Source organism: Protobothrops mucrosquamatus, unplaced genomic scaffold (assembly GCF_001527695.2).
Source record: "Protobothrops mucrosquamatus isolate PMUCROS unplaced genomic scaffold, P.Mucros_1.0 scaffold131, whole genome shotgun sequence".
NCBI classification, from domain to species: Eukaryota; Metazoa; Chordata; class Lepidosauria; order Squamata; family Viperidae; genus Protobothrops; species Protobothrops mucrosquamatus.
The window spans coordinates 1,362,966-1,386,663 of record NW_015386498.1 but is presented as its reverse complement, the minus strand read 5'-3'; the positions used below and the strand labels follow the sequence as shown (position 1 = coordinate 1,386,663).

The 23,698-nt window shown below is 38.1% G+C and overlaps 1 protein-coding gene across 1 annotated transcript in view; it reads left to right on the top strand.

Annotated features, from left to right (window-relative positions):
- Positions 1–23,698, top strand: part of GLI3 (GLI family zinc finger 3) — a 223,385-nt gene that overhangs the window by 70,478 nt on the left and 129,209 nt on the right. The window contains exons 2-3 of the mRNA XM_015813067.1: positions 5,203–5,306; positions 15,304–15,317. Coding sequence (XP_015668553.1) covers positions 5,203–5,306; positions 15,304–15,317 — 118 coding nt within the window. The remainder of the gene's footprint in view (positions 1–5,202; positions 5,307–15,303; positions 15,318–23,698) is intronic.

Sequence of the window (23,698 nt, the reverse complement as noted above, 5' to 3'; positions counted from 1 at the left end):
TTCTAACCTACATCGTCCACAAGGGACGACTCGGGAACTCAACTCCTACCCCGGGCAGCTCACCTATCCCCTTATGCCCAGGGGAAGGGTATCAAGCCGTTTGACAGCTGATGCTGGCTGTCAAAACGGCTTTTACGCTGAAACAGGCGGGAGGCAGCAAACAGCTGCGTCCGACGAAGTCGCCTGCCACCGGAAGTCTTCCCCAATGGCACTTTGAACTATGTAGGGTGAGAATGGAAATGTAAAATACTTATTTCTCATATAATTCTAGGAAACAAATGCCATTATTAACCCATTTTATACTTAAAAACTGAGAACCTTGATAATATGTGAAAGAAATACAGCATGTTCCTATTGACTTGCATTTTATATACCAGGGGCCCCGTACACTTTTGGAATTAGAAAATCATGTCTTACAATATTAGTTTATTGTTGGTTTTCATTCAGAAAAAATATAGAATCAGGACAGAATTTAAAATCAATTTGTATGGTTATTAGAATAATTTTTACAACCTAGTGCCATCAGGTCCCATTTACTTCATTTATCATGTACCGGATTCATAAATGGATTACAACAGGAAAAGAATGTGTGAGCTGTAAAGTATAAGTATCATTTACATATAATAGAACAGAGGCCCCGAACCTTTTGGGCACCAGGGACCGGTTCCGTGGAGAAAGGTTTTTAACATATTTTTAAAACCAGAATCTAATTCTATTGCTGAAGAATTACTGTAGAATTTAAGTATAGTATGTTAGAGTAACTTTTAAGAGGTGGTTAATAGATCTGGAATCTGTATAAATTTATCCCTTTATGTCCTTAATAGATAATGCATATTATATTACTGATTTATCTGAATCTAAAAGCATATACTTGTCTACATTTCACTTTCTCTTCCCATTACCTTTGACTGCTGTAGTATAATACAAATTCTATTCTGAAAGTATGAAATTTGCTAAATCCAGTAAGGTTAGTAAGATAGGTACTCTTGATCAATTAAGCAAAGGATCTTACAGGATCCAGGAATTTCATCACCTATGTTGCAATGAAATGGGAAAGTAAAAAGGAAATAAACTCTGATCTCTATTAAGATACATTAATCTTAAATGAAGGCAGATTTAAGGGTGAAAAAGAAAAAGCAAGCGAAAAGGGAAGAAAGAGGGAAAGAGAAGATAGGAAAAAAGAAGAGAGCATAGATGTTTAAAAATCTATAATTACTAATCTTTCCACTCTTTCCAAAGTTATAAGGAAACAGGTAATTAAAAACCCAAACATAATGAAATTGAACAGCCTTTATCCAAGCAGATACAATAATAAATATGAGGAAAAGTAATTAATCCGCATCCTTCAGCAGAAATTTGAAACGGTAAAACATTTTTCAGTGTGCATACTATTAAAAATATTTCTAAGTGCCATTTGATTATTTCAAAGTAAAGAAATTGGGAAACACATTGAAAGTGTTTGTTTGTTGTCCTAAGCAATATATTTTGCTATGTTGAGGACCTTTTTATGTTGTTGGACTTTCTGAGAAAAACATGAGACATTTTAATTTTCTCATTCAATTATTTGAGCAGTTCGGTGACACATCTAAGACAAGGATGTCAAACACGCCACATCGTGACTTTTTTTGCATTGCTGGAGCTGGGGTGGTATGGCCTCCATATGATGCAACCGGCCCATGGGCAGGTAGTTTGATACTCCTGATCTAAGAGGTTTCCCAAGGAATGGTCAGAGTTTATCTGCTGTATGAAAAGAAGAAGCTGGAACAGAAGTTGAATGTTAAGCTCTCTCATTATCTAAATTTAGGCAAACTCAATACTTTTTTATTATGATTTCTAGGCACTGTTTTTCTTAATCATATATATATATATATATATGTATGTATGTATGTATGTATGTATGTATGTATGTATATATATATATATATATATATATATATATATATATATATATATATATATATATATATATATATATATATATATATATATATATGTGAGTCTTTGGTCATTCGGGTTTTCTCCCGTGTAAGATTAGAAGTATCATAGCGACGTTTCGATGAAATCACATTCATCATCATCAGGCTTGTGCTTTTAGCTTTGTGCTTCTCAGTGTAATATATATATATATATATATATATATATGTATATATTCCCAAAAACAAACCGTGAACACCAGGAGTATATCAAACTATCAAAAAGTTTAATAACACAAAACATAAAACAAAACTACACCAAGCTTTCATCGGACTCCTTCCGACATCGTCAGGGTTATGTGCCAGTCCATGAGAGGGTCTCTTTTATAAGCCATCCATCATCTGCGCCCGGCTCCTGGACCTCGTCACCGGTCCCAGGATGTTCTTGCTTTGCCAATGTATAAAGAGGCAGCCACTCTCTCTATAAGCTGTGTGATATTTTTAGAGTTAAATTAGATGATGTTGGGAGGGGGGGAGAAAGAATGTGTCTGGGGATTAGTTAAGATAAGAAACCAGGCTACAGAACTGAAGGGAAACTTTGGCCTTCAAACTAATTGGAGAACGTGATTTATGACTGCAAATGGGAGGAGGGAATTATGCTGGAATATTATGTGCTCAGGAGAGGGGAATTCAGATCTTGGCATCCACCATGCTGTGCTGACACTTTGTTTCACGATTAAAGACTTTTTAGGATAAACAATGCCTGGAAGTTCTTTGAAGTGTTTCATTAGTCGGAACCATGACATACATACATACATACATACATACATACATACATCAATAAAATATAGAAAAAACGAACACCAGGATAAAAATAAAACAAACCTGTTTAATACAAACAAGTTTGTAAGTAAAAGAGTTACCAAGCTGCTGCCTAGGATTAAACTCTCAACCGGGTGGGAGGTGAGGCCACTAGGCCACTGTACCAGTCATAATTTACTTTATCACCGTTTATGCTTTAAAAGTTTCCTGACTTTTTTCATACATGTCTGATTTTTATCCTGCACATAATATATATTTTATTTTTCATGGTACATGGTTTCAATTTTTAAGCAGCAAGTATAAACATATTCTTGTATAATTCCTTAATTGCCAAATTTATATTCTTTTCTTCAGTGTTACTCTTTAATTTTGCTTTTCTTACTCTACATTACAATATTATATTTTACTAATATTTCATTGCTTTTTCCTAACTCTTTGAAATCTAATTTTAATTTCTTAAGATGTGCTTATAAAATACTAGTTGATCCATATGATGTGACACTACACATGTCTATGACAATTAAATAGCTTTTTCTTTAACATCCATTTAAAGTAGCACAAAGAGAACATTAGATAAGAATGTTCACATTTGCCATGGCAAAATGAAAGAGTCATAATGTGTTTCTTAAGCATTTGGCTTGGGCTCATATAAATGAAATTTGTACTGTAAAAAGTATATGAAATGAGATGTGGGGAGTTAGTATTCAGTAGTAAAGAATATTCTTTGTAAAGATGCTAGGTTCAGTCTCTGGCCTCTTGGCCAAACAAAAATTAGATACTATATGATACCTATTTTACTATGATCACAGGAAGCTAATAAATCAAAGTAAACATGACTGAGTTGCATGAAAAAATAGTCTTTTCTGAACATCCTAAATTAAGCTTGTCAGAACCCAAGCAATAATGTTGAAATCTCAAAAATAATTATGATTACTGAATGTGATCTCCAGTGTTCTGGGATAGAATTTATGTCCCTGAATAGTAACTCTCTCCCTCTACAATTATCAAAATTGGAGTGATACAAAATGATAAAAAGTAAAGAAATACACAAATAAGTTCAATGGCATTAGTATTATAATTCTTGCTTAATGACAGTAATTGTGACTGGCAACTCTATCACTAAGTATCATAAGGCCATAAAGTGTGATGTCACATAACTGCCAATTTACAGTGGCACTTGCAGCAGTTTCAGTTGCAGTCATTAAACATATTCTGTACAATGCATAAGTCCATGGTTATGTGATCATCATTTATGATCTTCTGCCAGTGAAGTTTATGAATGGTGATCATGTGATCACATAATATTGTGACTCTTAATAGCAATAGCACTTAGACCTATATACCAGTTCACAGTGCTTTACAGCCCTCTCTAAGTGATTTACAGAGTCAACATATTGCCCCCAACAATCTAGGTCTGTAAACTGGTTGGCAAATTCTTGATTTGTGATTGTGAGGATGCTGTTACAGATGCAACTTGGAGTATCAGTCATGTCTCTTCTTTTAACAAAGTCATAATGTTTGCTGAACAAATGTTTACTAACCAAGGACACTTGTAAATACAAAATTCAGTATTTGAAAAGCTTGCTTTTTAATGCAACGTATATTGCATTAAATACATGCTGCATTAAAAGAATGCAATATTTAATAAATGATTGCTCATTTTTTAATATCCTATTAAAGTTTAGAGATGGTTACCAGCATCAAATTCCTGGGTGTGCAGTTAACAAGTAGGCTGGCTTGGTCGCTCAACAGCGAGACACTGGTGAAGTGGGCACAGCAGCACCTGCATTTTCTGCATCACATGAGAAAAGCTCATCTTCCTTCCCCTGTCCTTACCACTTTCTACAGAGGGACGATCGAGAGCATCCTGTCATACAGCACCACAGTCTGGTTTAGAAGCATCACTGCTTGAGACAGGAAGGCAGTGCAGAGAGTTGTATGGATGGCTGAAAAGATGATTGGCAGTTTCCTCCTTTCCATCCAGGACATAGCACATAAGTGTTGCTTGAGCAGGGTCCATAAGATTGTCTGGGACACTACACATCCTCTTCATGACCTGTTTTCCTTGTTACCTTCTGGGAGGAGACTCCCTGGTATCCGAAGCAGAACATCCAAATTCAGTCACAGTTTTGTGCCATACAGTATTAACCTTGTGAACTCTAAAGCTTCCTCTTTCCATTATGTATTCAAGATGGACAGTGATTCATATTTATATGTTACTTATATGTAAGGGTGTAGGTCTAGACATATGTTGTATATAGTATGTTTAAGTGTGTGTTATGTATGTGTACACTTTGAGAACAAGCAACTAAATTTCATTTTTAATGTGTGCCGTTGTGCCCACAGTAAAAAATAACAATAAAGGTTATCTAATCTAATCTAATCTAATCTAATCTAATCTAATCTAATCTAATCTAATCTAATCTAATCTAATCTAATAATGAGATCTGTACATTCTTTTTTTCAGATCCACCTCATCTTTTCCCAACTTTTCACCCTCCAGTACCAATTGAGACAAGACATCATGAGGGACGTTATCATTATGATCCATCTCCCATTCCTCCACTACATGTGTAAGTATGAATATTAAAAAAATGAAGATCATATTTGCTTATTCTGATAGTCTGTGGAAATATATCTGCTAGCAAACACAGGCATAATAATAAAAGAATTTTCTTGACTTTTTTTGATGGTATGGATGGCAGAACTAGATGGAAGCTGAACCCAAGTAAGACAAAATTTCTTGACTTCCTGTTGCCACAAGTAACTTTTCAACAGGCAAACACTACCTGTAACGATTGGCTCTATGATTTGAATTCATGCTTTTTCTGAAACAGCAAGTAAAAGCTGGGCCAGAATGGACTGCCAATTCCAACCAGCATCAAACTATTAGATCAACCCCCCCCCCAAAAAAAAAAGCAGTTATAATACCACATTTTTAAGTAGCTCAGGAGGCTAAAGCTAGAAGGTCATTTTTTCCTCTGGCAGCACTATTGCTTTGGGACAGCTTTCAGACACAAAATAAGACCACTTTCCCCTTGTTAGCTTTTTTTTTTGGCAAATATTAACGTTCAATTATTTCTTACATTTATATTTAATTTTACCTTGTTTTTGATGGTTTTTTCTCTTTATTCCTGTAATATTTGTTTTTTAGTGTTTTTTTCTTATTTTTAACCTAATATCTTAATTCTTATTTTATATATACTACATAGGTTGCTGAACATTGTACGAGTGTAGTGAACTAAAGGTTTTTACAATAAATAAATGAAATGCCGTATATGGACAGGATTCAGTGTTAATCTAAGGCTCAAAGAAGGGATGTGATAGGAAAAGATAAAACAATATCAGTTGCTTTTTTGCAAATGTTTCATTACCAAACTAGGCAACATTGTCAGTGCTAGTAGGAAGTGGGGTTTCAAACAAAAAGACCACAATACCTCCTCACCACCAGTAAATATCCAGATGAACAGATATTAATACCAAGATTAACATTAGATCAACAATCAAGAAGCAAACAATACCCCAATCGATGAACTACCAACCAGACAAACCAGCTAACAGTAAACAACATCCCAATCAAGGAACTACCAAGATCACTCCACCAATACTGAGAGGGCAAATCAATAGCATATAAAATTACAGTAAACTCCACTCCCTACTAGCACTGATGATGTTATCTAGTTGGTAATAAAATGTCTGAAGAAAACAACCAAGATCAGAGACCACCACAGACCCTGCAATATTAGATAAGTTAAGGGATCCTTAAAAGCAAGACTCCCAAGTGTAAGTGGTTTCAGCTATGTGACAGCTTCCTATTATCTTTTGCAATATTTGCAAGAAGGCTTAGGCCAGTAGGAGCAGATGAATTTAACAACTTTCAGATGACTCTAACTCAGTAAGCAGGGAAAGACCAAAATGTAATATAAATAGTTGAAAGAGGAATTCAAGACTGATGAACCCAATCTATGTTTATAATAACAGCAAATCCTGTACCAACCAGGATACTTCTTGATGCCAAGAACAAGCAGAAAATATGTCCTTTATTCTTCTTAAGGATTAGAGGATTCATAGCCATTATATTTAAAATTATAGATCTTTACAGAAAGGGATGTGTGCAAAGCAACCATAAAATTGAAATAATAAAACTACATCCAAATACGTGTTAACCTGATTAATGAAAGTATGGAGAATTTCTCACAGTAGTGTATACATAGGTATGCTCCAATTTTAAGATAATTAGCCTGTTGCACATACGATATTGCCCTAATATTGACAATATGATGCCTTCTATTGCACTACTTATCTTTATTCTCTTATCTTTGTTGGCATGGAATAGCTTTCACATCAGTGACAAACATTTAAAATAATTCCATTCTCTTGCCCCCCTCTTTACATTTTTACACAGTGCACATCCTATGTGCCATTTCAGTTACATTGACCACCAGGAGTCACCACATGTGACTGGTTTCATCCTTACCAAATTCCTCACATGCATATGCTATTCTATGGGTTTGGAAAGCTCTAAAGGTAATTGTACTTATGAGCCTATACACTTTAAATGAGTGTATACAATGCATTAGCTGTAGGAGCTATTCATATTCTGGCATTCAGTAGGAATGAGGAAGGAGTTTCTAGAAGCTCTCAGAATTGTATATGTATTCCACCTGACTTGAGTTCTCAAAAGCAGAGACTAAATACCATTCTGATAGCTGCCTTGATGTAGAGCAAGGGTATCAAACTGCTGGCCTGCAGGCCGGTTTCATCATACTGAAGCCGCGCCCACCCCATTGCCGGCAATGCAAAAAGAGTCATGATATGTCGCAACACGTCATGTGACATGGTGAGTTTGACACCTGTGATGTAGAGCAATAGATATACTGTTTTTATGCATCACGGCCCAAACATCCCCCAATTTATTCTCTATAACTATTCTCTGTGGCTGGATGAAACAAGATTTATATAAGCCACCTAACAATTAAGTGATGTCCATTTTTACACAAGCCAAAACAGTTAATAATGGTGAAGGTGACTTTGAACTTTAGTTAAATCTTGATCTTCTACCCTTTTTAACAAGTGAAATATGATAGCATTCATATTTAAAATTGTTATAAATAAAATATTTCATTAGGCTCAAAAAAAGGAGGAAAAAGGAAGGGGGGCTGTGTATTACAGAGGCAATGAAGCAGGAAGTCCTCTTCTCAAAACTACATACACTTTGTAAAATGTACTATATTTCCTGGTATTTACTCTTACCATTATAATTTATTTTGTGTGTTTGTTTACTGAAGCAAAATGTCACTGCTTTTTACATTATAATGAACAGCTATAAAATAGGTCCCCCCATTTCTTTTTAAAAAATATTCTTATTACCTAATTTTATAAAGACTCAAATTAAAAATATTGAAGTTTGCAACTAACATGAGACCAAGATGATGAAAATGTTGGTAGAAAATGTTCAGAAATGTTCTGAATAAGGGATAAATTACTTAGTTAATAGTACTACATAGTAAATGAAATACATAATACTTTATATTAAAATAAATATTAGCTCTAATAGTAATATATATATATTAAAAATACAAAAAAATGAGGGAAATTAATGTTAAGTATCTTGAACAATGAAACAATAAAACTGAAGAAAAAAAGCCTAAAAAGCCAAATTCACAGAGTATGTTGAGCTTTTTTACTAAAAAGCATTATATGTACATTTAATCATCTCTAATAATCCCTCACTCACTGTGTGAAAATAAAAGAACCAAAGCGCAAGTAGTACTTTGAACACTAATGCCATATGTTTAGATGGTAGATTGCTTCTCCATGGCTATTAGTTACAGCTGTGTAATTACATATATGGTAAGGGGAAAATGAAGTTGTTTTAAAACAAGTGTGAGTAGAATTAATTGATATTAACACTCCTAACTACATGACCAAGTTACACACACAATATTTTATCAGCAGTTATTTTGGATCAGTCTCTTATTAGCTAAACAGTAATTTCAGAAGAAATTAGCCTGAAGGTTAGCTATCAATCTGTGTTGCAGTCACCCATGAGTATTAAAAACAAAAGCAAACATGTTTTTCTCTCTGTGAGAGAGAGGGAGAGAGAGAAGAAGAAGAAAATAAATGTTTATGAATTTGTGATGTATTTTTCTATTATTATTGGGCTGACACTTAGTCATGCAATAAAATGCATTTGAATGTTTTAAGGTAATCTAACTGAAAGAATTGCTTTTTATTTCAAAGTCACCCTGTCTGTTTTAAAAGATACCCATTTCTATAGATTATCTTTAAAAGCATCATGGGAAAGCACAATTGGCTTGATAAATAGCTGTGGGGTTTTTCTGAGTCTGACAGTATAAGCTAACCAACCATATACACTTCAGAAATAAGCCTTGATGAATATAGTGAAACTTATTCTATAATAGGATTCTAGTTCTATATTCACATACAGTACTTGGAGATAATCTGTTGAATTCAGTGGATGTTATTTTCTGCATAAACATACATAGTATTGGTCTGTCAAGGCTGCATTTGGATGTAATGTCAAGTAAAAGGATTTTTGCCATAGTTCTTGGAATCAGCACACAATGGTTTAATTGAACATAATGCTAACTACAGCAGACAAGAACATATCTCATGCTAAAAGAAAATAACTATATTTGGCATAACATAATTTGTGATCACAGAGAATTGTAGTCTAATGATTCTATGTTATGACTGCAAATACCCCCAGGAATGTTTGCATGTGATTTGCTAGATTGTTTTTGGTTCTGCAAAATAGTTCAAGCCTTTTTCTAGACTGGACTGAAACATGAAACTTTACTTTAAATTGAATTGTCAAGAAAAAGTTCAGACTTCTTTCCTTCATACCAATTTTCTTTATACAATGAGACTTTATGTTTTTATGCAAAACATTTCTCAGTTGTCTTGTATTAGATGTTGAAATCAAAGTCATAGTGCTTTACATGTGAAGGGACAACCATGCCAATGGCTTCAGGTAGGTAAACTCATAGAAAATACTTGTGATTTGTCCATCAGGTGGAACATTTTCAAACATCTGGCCAATAATAGACTGCCTCTCAGAATTCAAATTTAAAACAAACAGTAAAAAAATTCAATATGGGCTTAAAAAACAGAGGAATTTATGATAATGGTGCAATTTTGGGGAAGGCAGCTTTATCTACCCGGAGGGAAGAATGAAGTGGGGTACCCCAAGGTTCTGTTTTAGGTCCAGTACTCTTCAACAACATCAATTATTTGGATGAGGGGATAGATGGGGAACTCATAAAATTTGCAGACAACACCAAGCTGACAAAAATAGCCAACACTCCAGAAGATAGGTTTAAGATACAGAAGGATTTGACAGACTTGAACATTGGGTGCTATCTAACAAAATGAAATTCAATAGTGAAAAAAGTAAGGTTCTACATTTAGGCAAGAAAAACCAAATGTACAGGTATAGTATAGGTGGTACCTCACTCAATAGTGGTAACTGTGAGAGGGATCTTGGAGTCTTAGTGGACAATCACTTAAATATGAACCAGCAGTGTGCTGCAGCTGCCAAAAAAGCCAACACAGCCCCAGGCTGCATTAACAGAGGGATAGACTCAAGATCACATAAACTGTTAATACTTTATAATGCCTTGGTAAGGCCACACTTGGAATTCTGCATCCAGTTTTGATCACCATGATGTAAAAAAATTGTGGAGACTCTAGAAAGAGTGCAGAGAAGAGCAACAAAGATGATCGGGCCTGGAGGCCAGACATATAAAGAATGGTTGCTGGAATTGGGTATGTCTAGTTTAATGAAGAAAAGGATTAGGGGTGACATGATAGCATGTTCCAATATCTCAGGGGTTGCCAGAAAGAAGAGGGAGCCAAGCTGTTCCGCAAAGCATCTTAAGGCAGGACAAGAAGCAATGGATGGAAACTAATCAAGGAGAGAAGCAGTCTAGAACTAAAAAGAAATTTTCTGACAGTTAGAATAATTAATCTGTGGAACAACTTGCCTCCAGAAGTTGTGAATGCTCCAACACTGGAAATTTTTAAGAAGACCTCCAAAGTGCCTTTCAGCTATCCTATCCTATCCTATCCTATCCTATCCTATCCTATCCTATCCTATCCTATCCTATCCTATCTGTTCTTTCTCATTTTTTTATGCTGAGAAAAATGAAAATAAAAATGGCTGGCATTATAAATGGGTAAAAGTATTTGTAAACAGACAATTAGGCTGCGATCCTCTAATGATGACATTGATAGAGCAGATTGGTCAAAATAGCAATAGCCCTGAATAGTTATTTTACTTACTCCTTTGTATTGGTCGATATGGCCCTCTCTCCCTCCCTCCTTTCCTCCCTTTCTTTTTCTAAATAAATATGAAATGATAGCTATATAAAATTTATGTTGGACTGGTGAGCAGTTTGGGGAATTCAGAATATAGTGTGTATGAAATTAAAGCCAAATATAATGTGTTATGTCCTGGGTCAGCTGAGTGACTCAACAGGCGCAGGAAGCTGCAGAGAAGCCCAGGCAAATCACGTGGATGCCCAGGACCAGACAGGCTGTCTGTGGCCTATTGCGCATGCGCAAGGCAGAGAATCCATTGCATTGATTGGTTGACACTGTCCCTGCGAAGGGGTATAAAAGGAATCTGCGCCATTTTGGTTCTGTTGTGATCTGAATAAAGAGAAGACTGTTGTTACTCCTGCCTCGTCTCAATGCCTTTACATTGGAAACAGAACATTGGCGACGAAGGTGGGGTGTGCTGCAAGGGAAACAACGAAAAGAATATAGGCTGACTCACAATGGAAGGCCTGAAGCGCTGGGAAGTTTGGCGTCCGGAGAGTGCGACTCTGCCTGCCAGTACGAGAACGCTGGAGGAGAGCTCGGCAAAAGGGACCCCTTCTCAAGTCTTGCAGCACGAGGTGTTGACAAGGCCGCCGGGAAGTAATGATGTCCAAGCTAGGCCGTCTGTCAGAATTCGACAGAGCTCATCCGGAATGTTGGAGTTCTTACGTGGCCCGGGTAGAGAACTACCTTCGGGTAAACCAAGTTCAGGAGGACGGTCTTAAAGCTGCTACGCTACTGTGTATCTGTGGGTAAGGGACCTTCGATATTGCAGAGAATCTGGTCGCCCCAGCACCACTTGAATCCATTGCTTATGCTGAGCTGAAGAGGATGTTGCAAGAACACTTTGAACCAAAGCTTTCAGTGATTGCATGGCGACACGCATTCGAGCAGAGGGACCAGAGGCCTGGTGAGTCTGCTGTGGACTTTATTGCTGTGTTACGACAAGCAGCTAGGCCATGCGAATTCAAGGACCTGGAAAAGAGACTCCGGGATTGTTTAGTTTGTGGACTGAGAAGTCGTGGGTTGCAGCAGAAGATCTTCGCAAAAGAAAATGTCTTGTTCCAAGACACGTTGAGAGAAATTTCAGCCGAAGAAGCTGCGGGCAGAGCTGTGAAGGCTTTGCGGCTCGCCAAGAACCCTCCAACTCCGATCTCCGTCCATCAAGAGATCGCTCGAGAAGTATCCAAACAGGATCCTGAGATGGAAGTTGACTGATTGCAGCCGCCAGCAGAGAGAAGGCCTCAAGAGCGCAAAGACAAGACAACTACATTCTCTCGATGTTTCGGATGTGGAGGACGCCACAAGCGCTCCGATTGTCGTTTCCGTTCTGCTGTTTGCCGGGCATGTGGCAGACAAGGCCACATTGCTGCCGTCTGTTTGGGTCGCCAGAAAGACCGGCCTTCGGAAGAATTGCTTCAGAAAGGTACCAGGGTCCCCAGCCAGAACATAGAAGCATTTTTAAAATGGGTCCATAGGCCGCTAAGGAAGAAGCTTCACATTGACGTCATTGCAAGGGGTTCCCCTTTCGATGGAGTTGGACACAGGGTCCGCTCTATCGATCAGGATACTTTCAAGAAGATTTGTTGTAGAAGCAGCCTACGAATTAAAGTCAGGCTGTCGAATTTAATCCTTTCCAATTTCCAGAATTCCCGAGTCAGCGTGAAGGGGGAGGCCATGCTCAAGGTGCAGCATAGGAATTTTGAAGGGTTGTTAGATGTGGTTGTGGTTGGGGGTGACCGCACGAGTTTTATTGGATTCGATTGGTTCGAGGCCCTTGGGATTCAAGTGACTGGACTACACAGTTTGCAAATGACAGGTCTTGCAGGAGTTTGCAAGGAGTTTGCTGATGTGTTCAGTCCAGAGCTTGGCTCGTACAAGGGGCCTCCCATTGCTTTACGTTTAGACCCATCTGTTGCCCCCATTAGGATTAAGCCCCGTCGGGTGCCCTTCGCGTTGAAGAATAAGATTAATGCAGAGCTGGACAAGCTGCTTCAGCAGGGTGTTCTTGAACCCGTGGACAATAGTCCATGGGAAACCCCGATAGTTACGCCACTGAAGGCCAATGGAGAAGTCCACATTTGTGCAGGCTATAAGCGTACACTTAACAAAGCATTGCAGCAGCACTCATACCTGGTGCCAGTGGTGAGCCACATTCTGGCATCCCTCAAAGGGGGCCGAGTCTTTGTCAATCTTGACGTGCCTCAGGCCTATCAACAACTATCAGTTGATGAGGCAATGGCAGAGGCCAAAACAATTGTAATGCACTGGGGAGTGTTTAAGGTTAAAAGGCTGCAGTTCAGGGTTAACGTAGCCCCTGGCATTTTCCAAAGGGTGATGGAGGGAACGCTCCGAAATATTCCAGTAGTTTGCCCTTACTTTGATGATGTCCTCATCACTGGGGAATCATCTGAAAATCTGGCTGACAGGCTTAGGGCCGTCTTGCTGCATTTCCGCCAAGAGGGGCTGAAGATGAAGCAAGACAAATGTAAAATTGGAGTCACTTCCACAGAGTTTCTGGGGTTTCGTATTGATGCTGAAGGCATCCATCCTGCTGAATCCAAGCTCAAAGCAATTCAGCAGGCCCCAAGTCCCAAGTCCAAAAGCGAACTTCAGGCTTTTCTGGGACTGTTAAACTCCTCCCTCACAAGGCTGCAGTGGCTGAGCCGTTACACCGGCTCTTGGATAAACAGGCTCCATGGCAGTGGACAAAGGTCCACGAAAGGAGTTTTGCAGAGGTCAAGGCCTTGCTATCTTCAAATGCGGTTTTAGCGCATTTCAATGAGCAGTTACCTGTGTGCATAGCCTGTGATGCATCCCCTTATGGGATTGGGGCGGTGTTAAGTCACTTAAAGGTCGATGGGACACAAGTCCCTGTAGCCTACTGTTCTAGGACTCTCTCATCTGCTGAGCATAATTACATGCAGATTGACAGAGAAGCCTTGGCCATAGTGGCTGGCATAAAAAAGTTCCATGACTTTTTATATGGCCGCCAATTCACAGTCTTTACATACCAAAAGCCACTGCTGGGGTTGTTTACAACCAACAAGCAAACCCCACACATCGTCTCTCCTAGAATGCTGAGATGGTCAATTTTCCTTTCTGCATATGACTACACACTGGTTTACAAACCGGGCAAAGAAATGGGCCATGCAGATGGCCTCAGCAGATTACCTCTACAGCTAGTGGAGTCAGATCCTGCTCCAGCTCACCACATACTGTACTTTCCATTCAGGAGTTGCCTGAGTCTCCCCTCAATGCTAGGGATGTGGCTGCAGAAACAGCCACTGATCACACACTTACACGCGTGCTGACATGGGTGCTGTCAGGGTGGCCTGACACAGAGTTCCAGAGTTTCTGGAAGAGGAAGCACGAGCTATCCACCTTTAAGGGGTGTGTCCTATGGGGTAGTAGGGTAGTGATCCCAAACTCATTGAGGACTAGAGTCTTGCTCTCTCTGCATGAGGAACATCCGGGTATAGTCTGGATGAAGGCACTTGCGTGCAGCCATCTTTGGTGGCCTCGGCTTGATAAAGAGATTGAGGCCCAGGTCCACAGGTGTACTGTTTGCCAACAGTCTAGGCCTGATATGCCTCAGGCTCCTGTACATAGGTGGGAGGTGACACATGCCCCTTGGTCGAGGGTTCATATCGACTATGCTGGCCCCTTTCAGGGGCAATTCTTCCTTCTCCTCATGGACAGCCGTTCCAAGTGGCTAGAGGTCATTCCAGTCTCCTCCACTACTACTGCCAGGACCATCCTGGTGTTGAGAGGGATCTTCGCCTCTCATGGGCTTCCAGATGTCCTTGTCTCCGACAACGGACCCCAATTCACTTCTTCTGAGTTTCAGGCTTTTCTACAGGCCAACATGATCCGTCATGCCACATCAGCACCGTTTCATCCTTCGTCCAACGGCCATGCTGAGCGTATGGTGCGCATAACCAAAGATGTGTTAAAGAGGATCACTCATGGCAGTTGGCATCACAGGTTAGCGGATTTCCTTCTTTGCCACCGCATCACACCGTGCACAGCTACTGGCAAGAGCCCAGCTGAACTCCGCTGGGGTCGCAGACTCATTACAAAACTGGACAGGTTGCACCCAGACTGGGTGGCTTCACAGGTGTCACAGCCACGGGCACCTAGGAGACTTCAGGTTGGCGATCCAGTCTGGCCAAGGAACTATGGACCTGTACATCTCTGGGTGACAGCTGTGGTCTGCAAGGTCACTGGGCCACTGTCTTACGAAGGGGCCTTGGAAGATGGTTGTGTGTTATGTCGCCACATCGACCAATTGCGCTGGAGGTTACCCAGCCACCCTTCCGCTCCTGACTCTGCTCTCGGGGGAGAAGGACCACAATTACGATCGTGGACCACAGTTTCTCCACAAAAGCGGAACTTCACAGGCACCAGTAGGGGGTTTTGCCAATGGTGCGGCTCCTGACTCTGGCACAGATACCAGACCAGTAGGGGGTTTTGCCAATGGGGCGGCTCCTGACTCTGGCACAGACACCGGGTCCATGGGACATTGCTCGCAACTGGTTTTTCAGACCACTCCATCTGCTGGTCTTGGGCTCACGGGACAGTGCTTCCAAGAGGGGTCCATTGTGAACTTGGGGAATTCCACCCCACCAATTAACTCTGGTCTGGGTTTACAGGATCTGGCCAGTCAGCATGATGGAGGGTCGCCTGAATTTAGGGGGCATCAAAGTCCTAGTCTGCCGAGCCTGGCAGGCGAGCTTGCAGGCCAGGCAGTCACAACTGCTCCCAGAAGGTCAGAGCGAGCCAGAGGTCCACCCAAGCACTTACAGGACTATGTAAGACTCCTGTCAGTAGGTGGGCAGGCTTAAAGGGTACTTAGAAATAAGAATGTACTCAAAAGAACAAATGTTGATTTATAGAAATGCAAAATAGTAAGTATTATTGTGTTATGGGTGAAGGATTGACGAAGTATTAGATTTGTAGTATTGTAAAATATTAAGTACTATGTTTGAAATAAGAGGGGAGGGGTGTCATGTCCTGGGCCTGCTGAGTGACTCAGCAGGCGCAGGAAGCTGCAGAGAGGCCCGGGCAGACCAAGTGGATGCCCGGGACCAGACAGGCTGTCTCCCGCCTATTGCGCATGCGCAAGGTGGGAGAATCCGTTGCATTGATTGGTTGACACTGTCCCTGCGAAGGGGTATAAAAGGAATCTGCGCCATTTTGTATTGGTTCTGTTGTGATCTGAATAAAGAGAAGACTGTTGTTACTCCTGCCTCGTCTCAATGCCTTTACATTGGAAACAGAACAATAAGTATTTTATGTATTTTCTAAATGAGAAATACAAATGTTATCTTGCAAAATATTTTAATTACTTGGGTATAGAATTTCTTCATTCTATTTTACTCTGAAGTAAAATTATGTACATATGAATTAAAATCTATTGAAAAATTCTAGTATGATGATGAATTGCTGTCAGATGTTTAGTGCACTTGAGGACAAGAAGCCGCTGCTATGATTATGCTATCATATCATATCACTAAAGGTTCAGTTGCAAAAAAATGATAAATTACTTCTTTTCTTAAATAAACCACCCATATTAAGGCATCAATAGTATGATGTCAAATTAAATTAAAATCTCATAAAATGAAATATGTTATGTATTAGCTTCTTGACACTTAATTTGCCTCCAAATGAGTAGAGGAAATCACAAATTAACCTGCCTTTTTTTTCCTAACCATAGCTTATTAGGTGTTAGAGCAATTGCAATTAAAGATGGATAATAATGTGTGCACACAACACACAAACATATGAATAAGTACAGAAATGTGTTACTTTGAGTTAACAGAATAACAGAGTTGGAAGGGACCTTGGAATTCTTCTAGTCCAACCCCCTGCTCAGGCAGGAGACCCTATACCTTTCCAGACAAGTGGCTGTCCATACTCTTCTTAAAAGCCTCTAGTGATGGAGCACCTACATCTTCTGGAGGCAAGTTATTAATAAAATATGTTTGTTAAGTTAATAAAACCTTTTTATTAGGACTTGCTTTTTAAATATTCCTAGTGCATATCTTTACCTTACAGTTCACAACAGCATTTTCTGTTTCTCTCATCCATCTTAGAGCTTATTTATTTCCTTTTATATCTTTGTCTGCAAATTTTTATCTTGCAGTTATGCTTTATGGATTAAAGCAGTGGTTGACAACTATTTACTACAAATGTGTTTCTTTGTAGTTGAAAATTTTATTAGTTTAGCAGAATAAAAAATACAAAAAAATAAAAATGAGAAAAAGGAAGGAAAAGGGAAAAAGGAAAGAGTGTGGGGTAAAAGGGGAGGAAGTAAAAAAAGGCATTGACTTCCAACTCTCTTTAGCACAGTAGAAGATAATAACACTACAACCTCATTTTTTTAGTTTTACACAATAATATATACTAATCATTTCTATAACAACAAATCTATCTAATCAGCAAAACTAAAATCAAAGCTTCATTCTTTCCATCACAAGCACAAAAATCAGAAGCAATATCCAAATGAAAACAAAATTATGTTATTTTTTTGATAAAACAATCAATTTAACAATCTATGCTTTTTTCTTTTGGCTTTGGGAAATAATATATATTTCTGTTTGTACCTATTAATCTTTATAAATTATCATCATTTATATTAACATAATTTGCCGTCTCAAATTCTTTAGCCTTAAAGGAGAAAAACATTTTTAAACATCCATTATAATATTTTACAAGAATATTTAAGAATTACTCAAATATTATATATAAGAAGAAAACAGGAAAAACATTTTCAGACCCACTTTATAAATACAAAACTATATTTAGAGCTTTCTTTCAATTACATATGTCAGACTTGTAAAGTCTTGGAGACTTCCCATGAACATGGCTGATGAAAGACACACCCAGAGAGGTTTTTCTCTCTGGACTTTCCTTAGTTTATATGACTCTCCTGGATAGGAGAGGGGGGAAACCTAGAATCACCCCACAACATCCTCTATACAGCAATGGTCTGCAAGTAACTTCAGGAGCTATGCTTCGTAGTGAGCAGGCAGCTTGGGGGCAGGGCTGCAATCACTTCATTGTTGGAAAAACAGCAGTTCTGGAAGTTATTTTTCAAATGGACAATGTCATACATTTCATTTTGTAACCAATTTATGAGACTATTAATCTGAATTAGCTAAAGGAGGCTCTCTTTAGTCTCAGCCTGTTACTCATTTTTGAAGTTCCATGCCATTTTTCAGATTTTTTTATTGTTTAAATGACAAGAGATAGGGCTGCTGGAGGCAAGCTAAAATAAGTAAGTGTGGAGTATTTTTCCTTCCTATTTCTGGTGGATAAACATAAGGATAGAAACCTTTGTGGAATGGGCCAACTCACGGCAACCAACTTGCCGCAGCCAACTTGCCATGGTCAATTCGCCGCACCAACCACCATGGCCAACTCACCACAGGACAACTCGCTATGGGACAATTCAATACTTCAATTTAATTATTTAAAATAATTTAAAAAGTTATTTTAATTTTTGTCATTCAGATTTCATTTTGTCTCTCCTTTGGTATCCTTTCTTTAATTATTCTATTCCACTATTTCTTCAATATTAATGTAACTCTTGTCCCGTGGTGAGTTGTCTCACGGCAAGTTGGCCATGATGAGTTGTCCCACAGTGAATTGGCCGGGGCAAGTTGGCTGCAACAAGTTGGCTGTGGTGAGTTGGCCATGGCGAGTTGGCAATGGCGAGTTGTGTAGACCCAACTTGTGGTTTTATTTTACTATTTTTAAGCAACAGATAACCTTGGATTGCTTTGTTGAGGGTGGCTGAAATGCCCAGATTTTTATGAACTTTAAGTGGTCAGAAAAAAATAAATACAGAAATAAATAAAAATATATTCTTGGACCACTAGAGCTAAGAAGATTGCCAAATCTGAGCTTCTTGTTAAGGAAGCTTTTGAAGATCTCTTACAGAAAATTAATCACTTTATACTTTGATTAGGTTCCAAAGATATAAATGATATAGATGACATAAAAAAGAGCAAGAGATGCAACTATAGCAGAAAATTATCAAACCACTGTGGCAATTTCACAAATATTTGACAATGTAAACAACTTAACTGCAACTTTGGAATACAAATATGATAACAACTTGTGTTACAATCATGGTTTGAATATAACTCTCTCAGCACAACTGAAACGAACTTCAAGCAAATTTCAAGCAACTCTCAAGGGAAAATATTTGGGATTTTTTTCTCCATGGATACTAATAAGGTTGAGAATTTTTTGAGAAAAAGAGATTTGATAGCTAATTTAGAGAAGAAGATTTTATTCTATGAGGAAGAGTTCTAAGTAAACTTACAGTCCTTAATAGAACAAGTTTGGGACTTTTTCTTTATGGATATTAACAAGACTGAGGATTCCTTGAGGAAAAGAGACTTGACAGACATTCCAAAGAAGAAAAATATTTTATTTTATGAGGATAAGCTGGAGGGAATGACTTAAATGTAATGAGTTAACTAGAGTTGAGATGGACTTTAAAATTGTATTTCTTAAATATGTTGATTTTGTTGCTCCCCCAAGATCATTTCTGTTTATCAGGTAGTATTTGACTTTCGAGTGTAATTGAGGCTGGAATTATGGCTATGGGTTATGGCAGTCATTAAGCAGGTCACCTTGCAATTGTACCTGATTTTACAACCTTTTTCATGTGCTCATTAAGCAATCTCAGGCATCAGGTCAAAAGTAGCTCTGGATTTTGAACAGTCACTAAGTAACCAATTGTTAAATGAGGACCATCTGTACCATCCAGCTGTAGCGAGCTTTTCTGCCTAGTTCAGGGTAGGTAACCTTGGCTCTTTTATGACTCGTGGACTTCAAATCCCAGAATTCCTGAGCCAGCATGGGTCAGCATGGAAACCTCTCCATTTCTCCTCAGCATGGCTGGCTCAGGAATTCTGGGAGTTGAAGTCCACAAGTCATAAAAGAGCCAAGGTTAACCTCAGCTGTATTTTTCTTAATTATACTGAAAATAATTCAAAAAGCAACATTCTCAGTCTAAGGTGAGTAACAAATATTTAGCAAAATAGAACTTGGTTCTTAATATTTTGATAGCTGATGCTAAAATTGATAAATCTCTTTGCGAAACACGGATTTACAAAAAATATGGGGAAAATGAATAAAATTTGAATGGATGCTGAATTTATGATTTCATATCATATAATTGAACAAAAGAGGTGTAAAGGATAGATGCATTTAAAAACATAGTTTAGTTTTTTAAAAAATATATCAATTTTGTTTTATTATTTTTATTATTCTTTAAAGACCAATCTAAGCTATTTTGTCTGAATGAATGACATTCCAAATATATTGTGCTTTTGGAAATATGAAACTCTGACCTATTTGTCAGTTTTTTGTTCTTTTGCTTTACAAATCTTGAATGTGTTAAACTCAAGGATTGGTTGTAAAATTACTTTTTCTATAACTGTCATAACTGCAAGTGGTTACTAAAGGAAGCAGCTAGTAAACAAAACTACCTATAATTTCTCCAAAGAAAATATCACCTTCATAGTACAAAACTTCTAGATCTCGGTAACAATATAGCATTTAATCAAAACTTACAAGATAATCTATAAAACAGAGTTTTCAAATGAATGAGTTTTTGACACTAAGATGAACTTTAATGAAGTGTGGATACAATAACTTCTACAGTATGGGATCCAGGAAATTCTTGGTTAAGTTCTTAAATTTATCTGCAATAATTTGATGTCTAAGTATTGGGTTTTTTTAAAAACAAGTTTTATTGATTTTCCATTTTTACAAACCTTTGGGTATTTAAGGAAGCAACATGGTGGTTGGGTAATACATAGTCCAATAACACGCTTATCCATACATATATCAGTTTACATTATCAGAAATTTCCTCTCTGTTTCTCTTAGTTATTATATCAAATTCAAATTAGTAGATTGCTAGTTATAACTCAATCATTTAAAACATTTATAAACAACTTAGATTATATATCTCCAGATCCTGTTTTTAACTTTTGTCTGGTTTCAATTACAATGATCCAGTTGGCTTACTGTCCAATAATATATAAGTTTCGGATAGCCCCCAGTTCCCTTAATTCATACAAAATAATATCATGTCTAAAATACACTTATTATTTGTTCCAATAAATTCTTAATTTATTTCACAATCATATTCTAATTCTCATTTTAATATCATCGCTTGCTCATAAAATGACCTTTATCCTCTAAATCCATCTTCTATTTATAATTCAAAACAATTATTTAAATAACTAATTTATTTCCCTTATAAATATAGACCTAACTATTAAATCCAATAATATCTTTTAAAATCTCCTTGGCTCATTAGATAAAATTTAAAGCTCTTCCATTAGGTATCACACAAAGAAAACCCTTTTTTTAAGTCTAACTCTGGCCTTCCTTTTATGCCAAGCCAGCTTCCATAAAAGAGCTTTTAGATCCTCAATGGGTCTTCCTTCCTTCCTGTATATATCATTTGAAACAGGGGAGGCCATCTAATCGTCAGCCTTTCATGGAAGCCAGTACCTTCACAGTCGTTGAGTTGTTGGCCAAATGGTTTAAATCTCCATATCTGAGTTAATATATTTATCATACGTTCAGGCTGGTCTTCTTCTGGTTTCAGCTGGATTAAATGAACAGTCATGTTCAATGTTGTAGTTATTTTTGGATCATCTAGATTGTCTAGAATCTCAATGTATTGTCGTAAATTCTCTGCAGGTTCCATCTTAGCATTACTTTGTTCAATTTCTGTTGCTGTTGTAGTTGTAAAGTCTTTAAGTGAAGTCAAAGTTTGGGTGTCAAAGTTCTGAGTAGATTGTTGCTGGCATTTTTTAAAATCCACTTTGTTATTAGTTCCTTCTTCTGTTGCTTTTGAAGTGTGGATTCCTCTAATGGGGAAGCTGCATTTTGTGGCTTTAAAGTGGCACATAAGTCTTTCATTCTAGAATTCATTAGCTCAGTAGCCTCTAGAATTTTTTCGAGTATAAGTTTAACATTTAGCTGTGGGTGGTGTTTCTCCATTTCTGTAATGTTTACAAATAGTTCTTTAGTGGAAGCTATTTTTAATAAAAGTCAATAACTGTCCACCTCCACTGTAAAGAGATATTTTCACCACTCAGCTGTTTCAAGTTCTTATCTTTTGGTTGCTGTCAAGGACAAAATTTAGTCTCAGAGGTCTCCCAGTAAGAAAAAAATTATTCTACTTGATGTACCGGATTTCACCACAAGATGTTCCCAGTAACATACAAAATAGGGCTTTTATCTGGTTCAAAAAAGGAGAAAAAAAAGTATTCCCTTTTTTTCCCCGAGTTAGCAAAGGAGTAAAGCAGTAGGTTTTTGTAGAAGTACAGAGCTTTTGGGGAGCCCAGGTATCCAGATATTACAAGTCCAGGTATGCAATCATTTAATCTTATTGTTCCTTTTTTTGTTTCTTAGCTTTATTTTCCCGAAGTGAACAAAAGCCGCGGAATTAAGCTGAGGGGAAAGGATATTTCAAGAGTTTTTACAGGAAAGTAGTTGGGAGGGGGAAAAGGAAAAATAGGGTCTCACCCAACTCCTCCAGTTGCTTCTTCATGCTTAGTTAGTGCTTTGGGCTTTCGGCTGGTTCAACTAAGTGAACGGCCATATTAATGGCCGCTCTTTTCCTCTTCAGTCCTGAGGAGTTACCGCAGATCAAACGGAGAGGCTACCGCCCCTCCGCGATCCAGCGGGAGTCCTCCCCAACGATGGTCGCCCCTCCAGGGCGAATTTCGACCCTTTCCATGGTCTTCCGGAGGAGAAAAACCGGACAGCGGGAAGAACGGTCTCTCCGCACGTCCGTCAGTGTCGAAGACCGGAACTGGAAGCTGCCTAAGTATTGTTTTAAAACTGCTTTTAGGTGTTCTCTTAAAATCAAATAGCCATATTGATAATCCTCTAATGAGGCACTGCCTTGATTTGGTTTTGGGGTTTCTGTGCTCTGTGGAAAATGAAAGCTATGCCAAAAGTTCAACCACACTGGTCTCATCGGAATAGATAATAATAATAATAATAATAATAATAATAATAATAATAATAATAATAATAATAGTAATAGTAATAGTAATAGTAATAGTAATAGTAATAGTAATAATAATAAAAAAAGATGGAAGGGACCTTTGGAGGTCATCTAGTCCAACCCCTGCTCAGGCAGGAAACCCTACACCATTTTGGATAAATAGCTGTCCAGTCTCTTCTTAAAAACTTCCAGTGTTGAAGCATTCACTGCTTCTGGAGGCAAGTTGTTCCACTGGTTAATTGTTCTAACTGTCAGGAAGTTTCTCCTTAGTTTTAGGTTGCTTTTCTCCTTGATTAGTTTCCATCCATTGCTTCTTGTCCTGCCTTCAGGTGCTTTGGAAAATAGCTTGACTCCCTCTTCTTTGTGGCAGCCCCTGAGATATTGGAACACTGCTATCATGTCCCCCCCTCGTCCTTCTCTTTATTAAACTAGACATACCCAATTCCAGCAACAGTTCCTTATATGTTTTAGCCTCCAGTCCCCTAATCATCTTTGTTGCTCTTCTCTGTACTCTTTCTAGAGTTTCAGCATCTTTTTTACATCGTGGTGACCAAAACTGGATA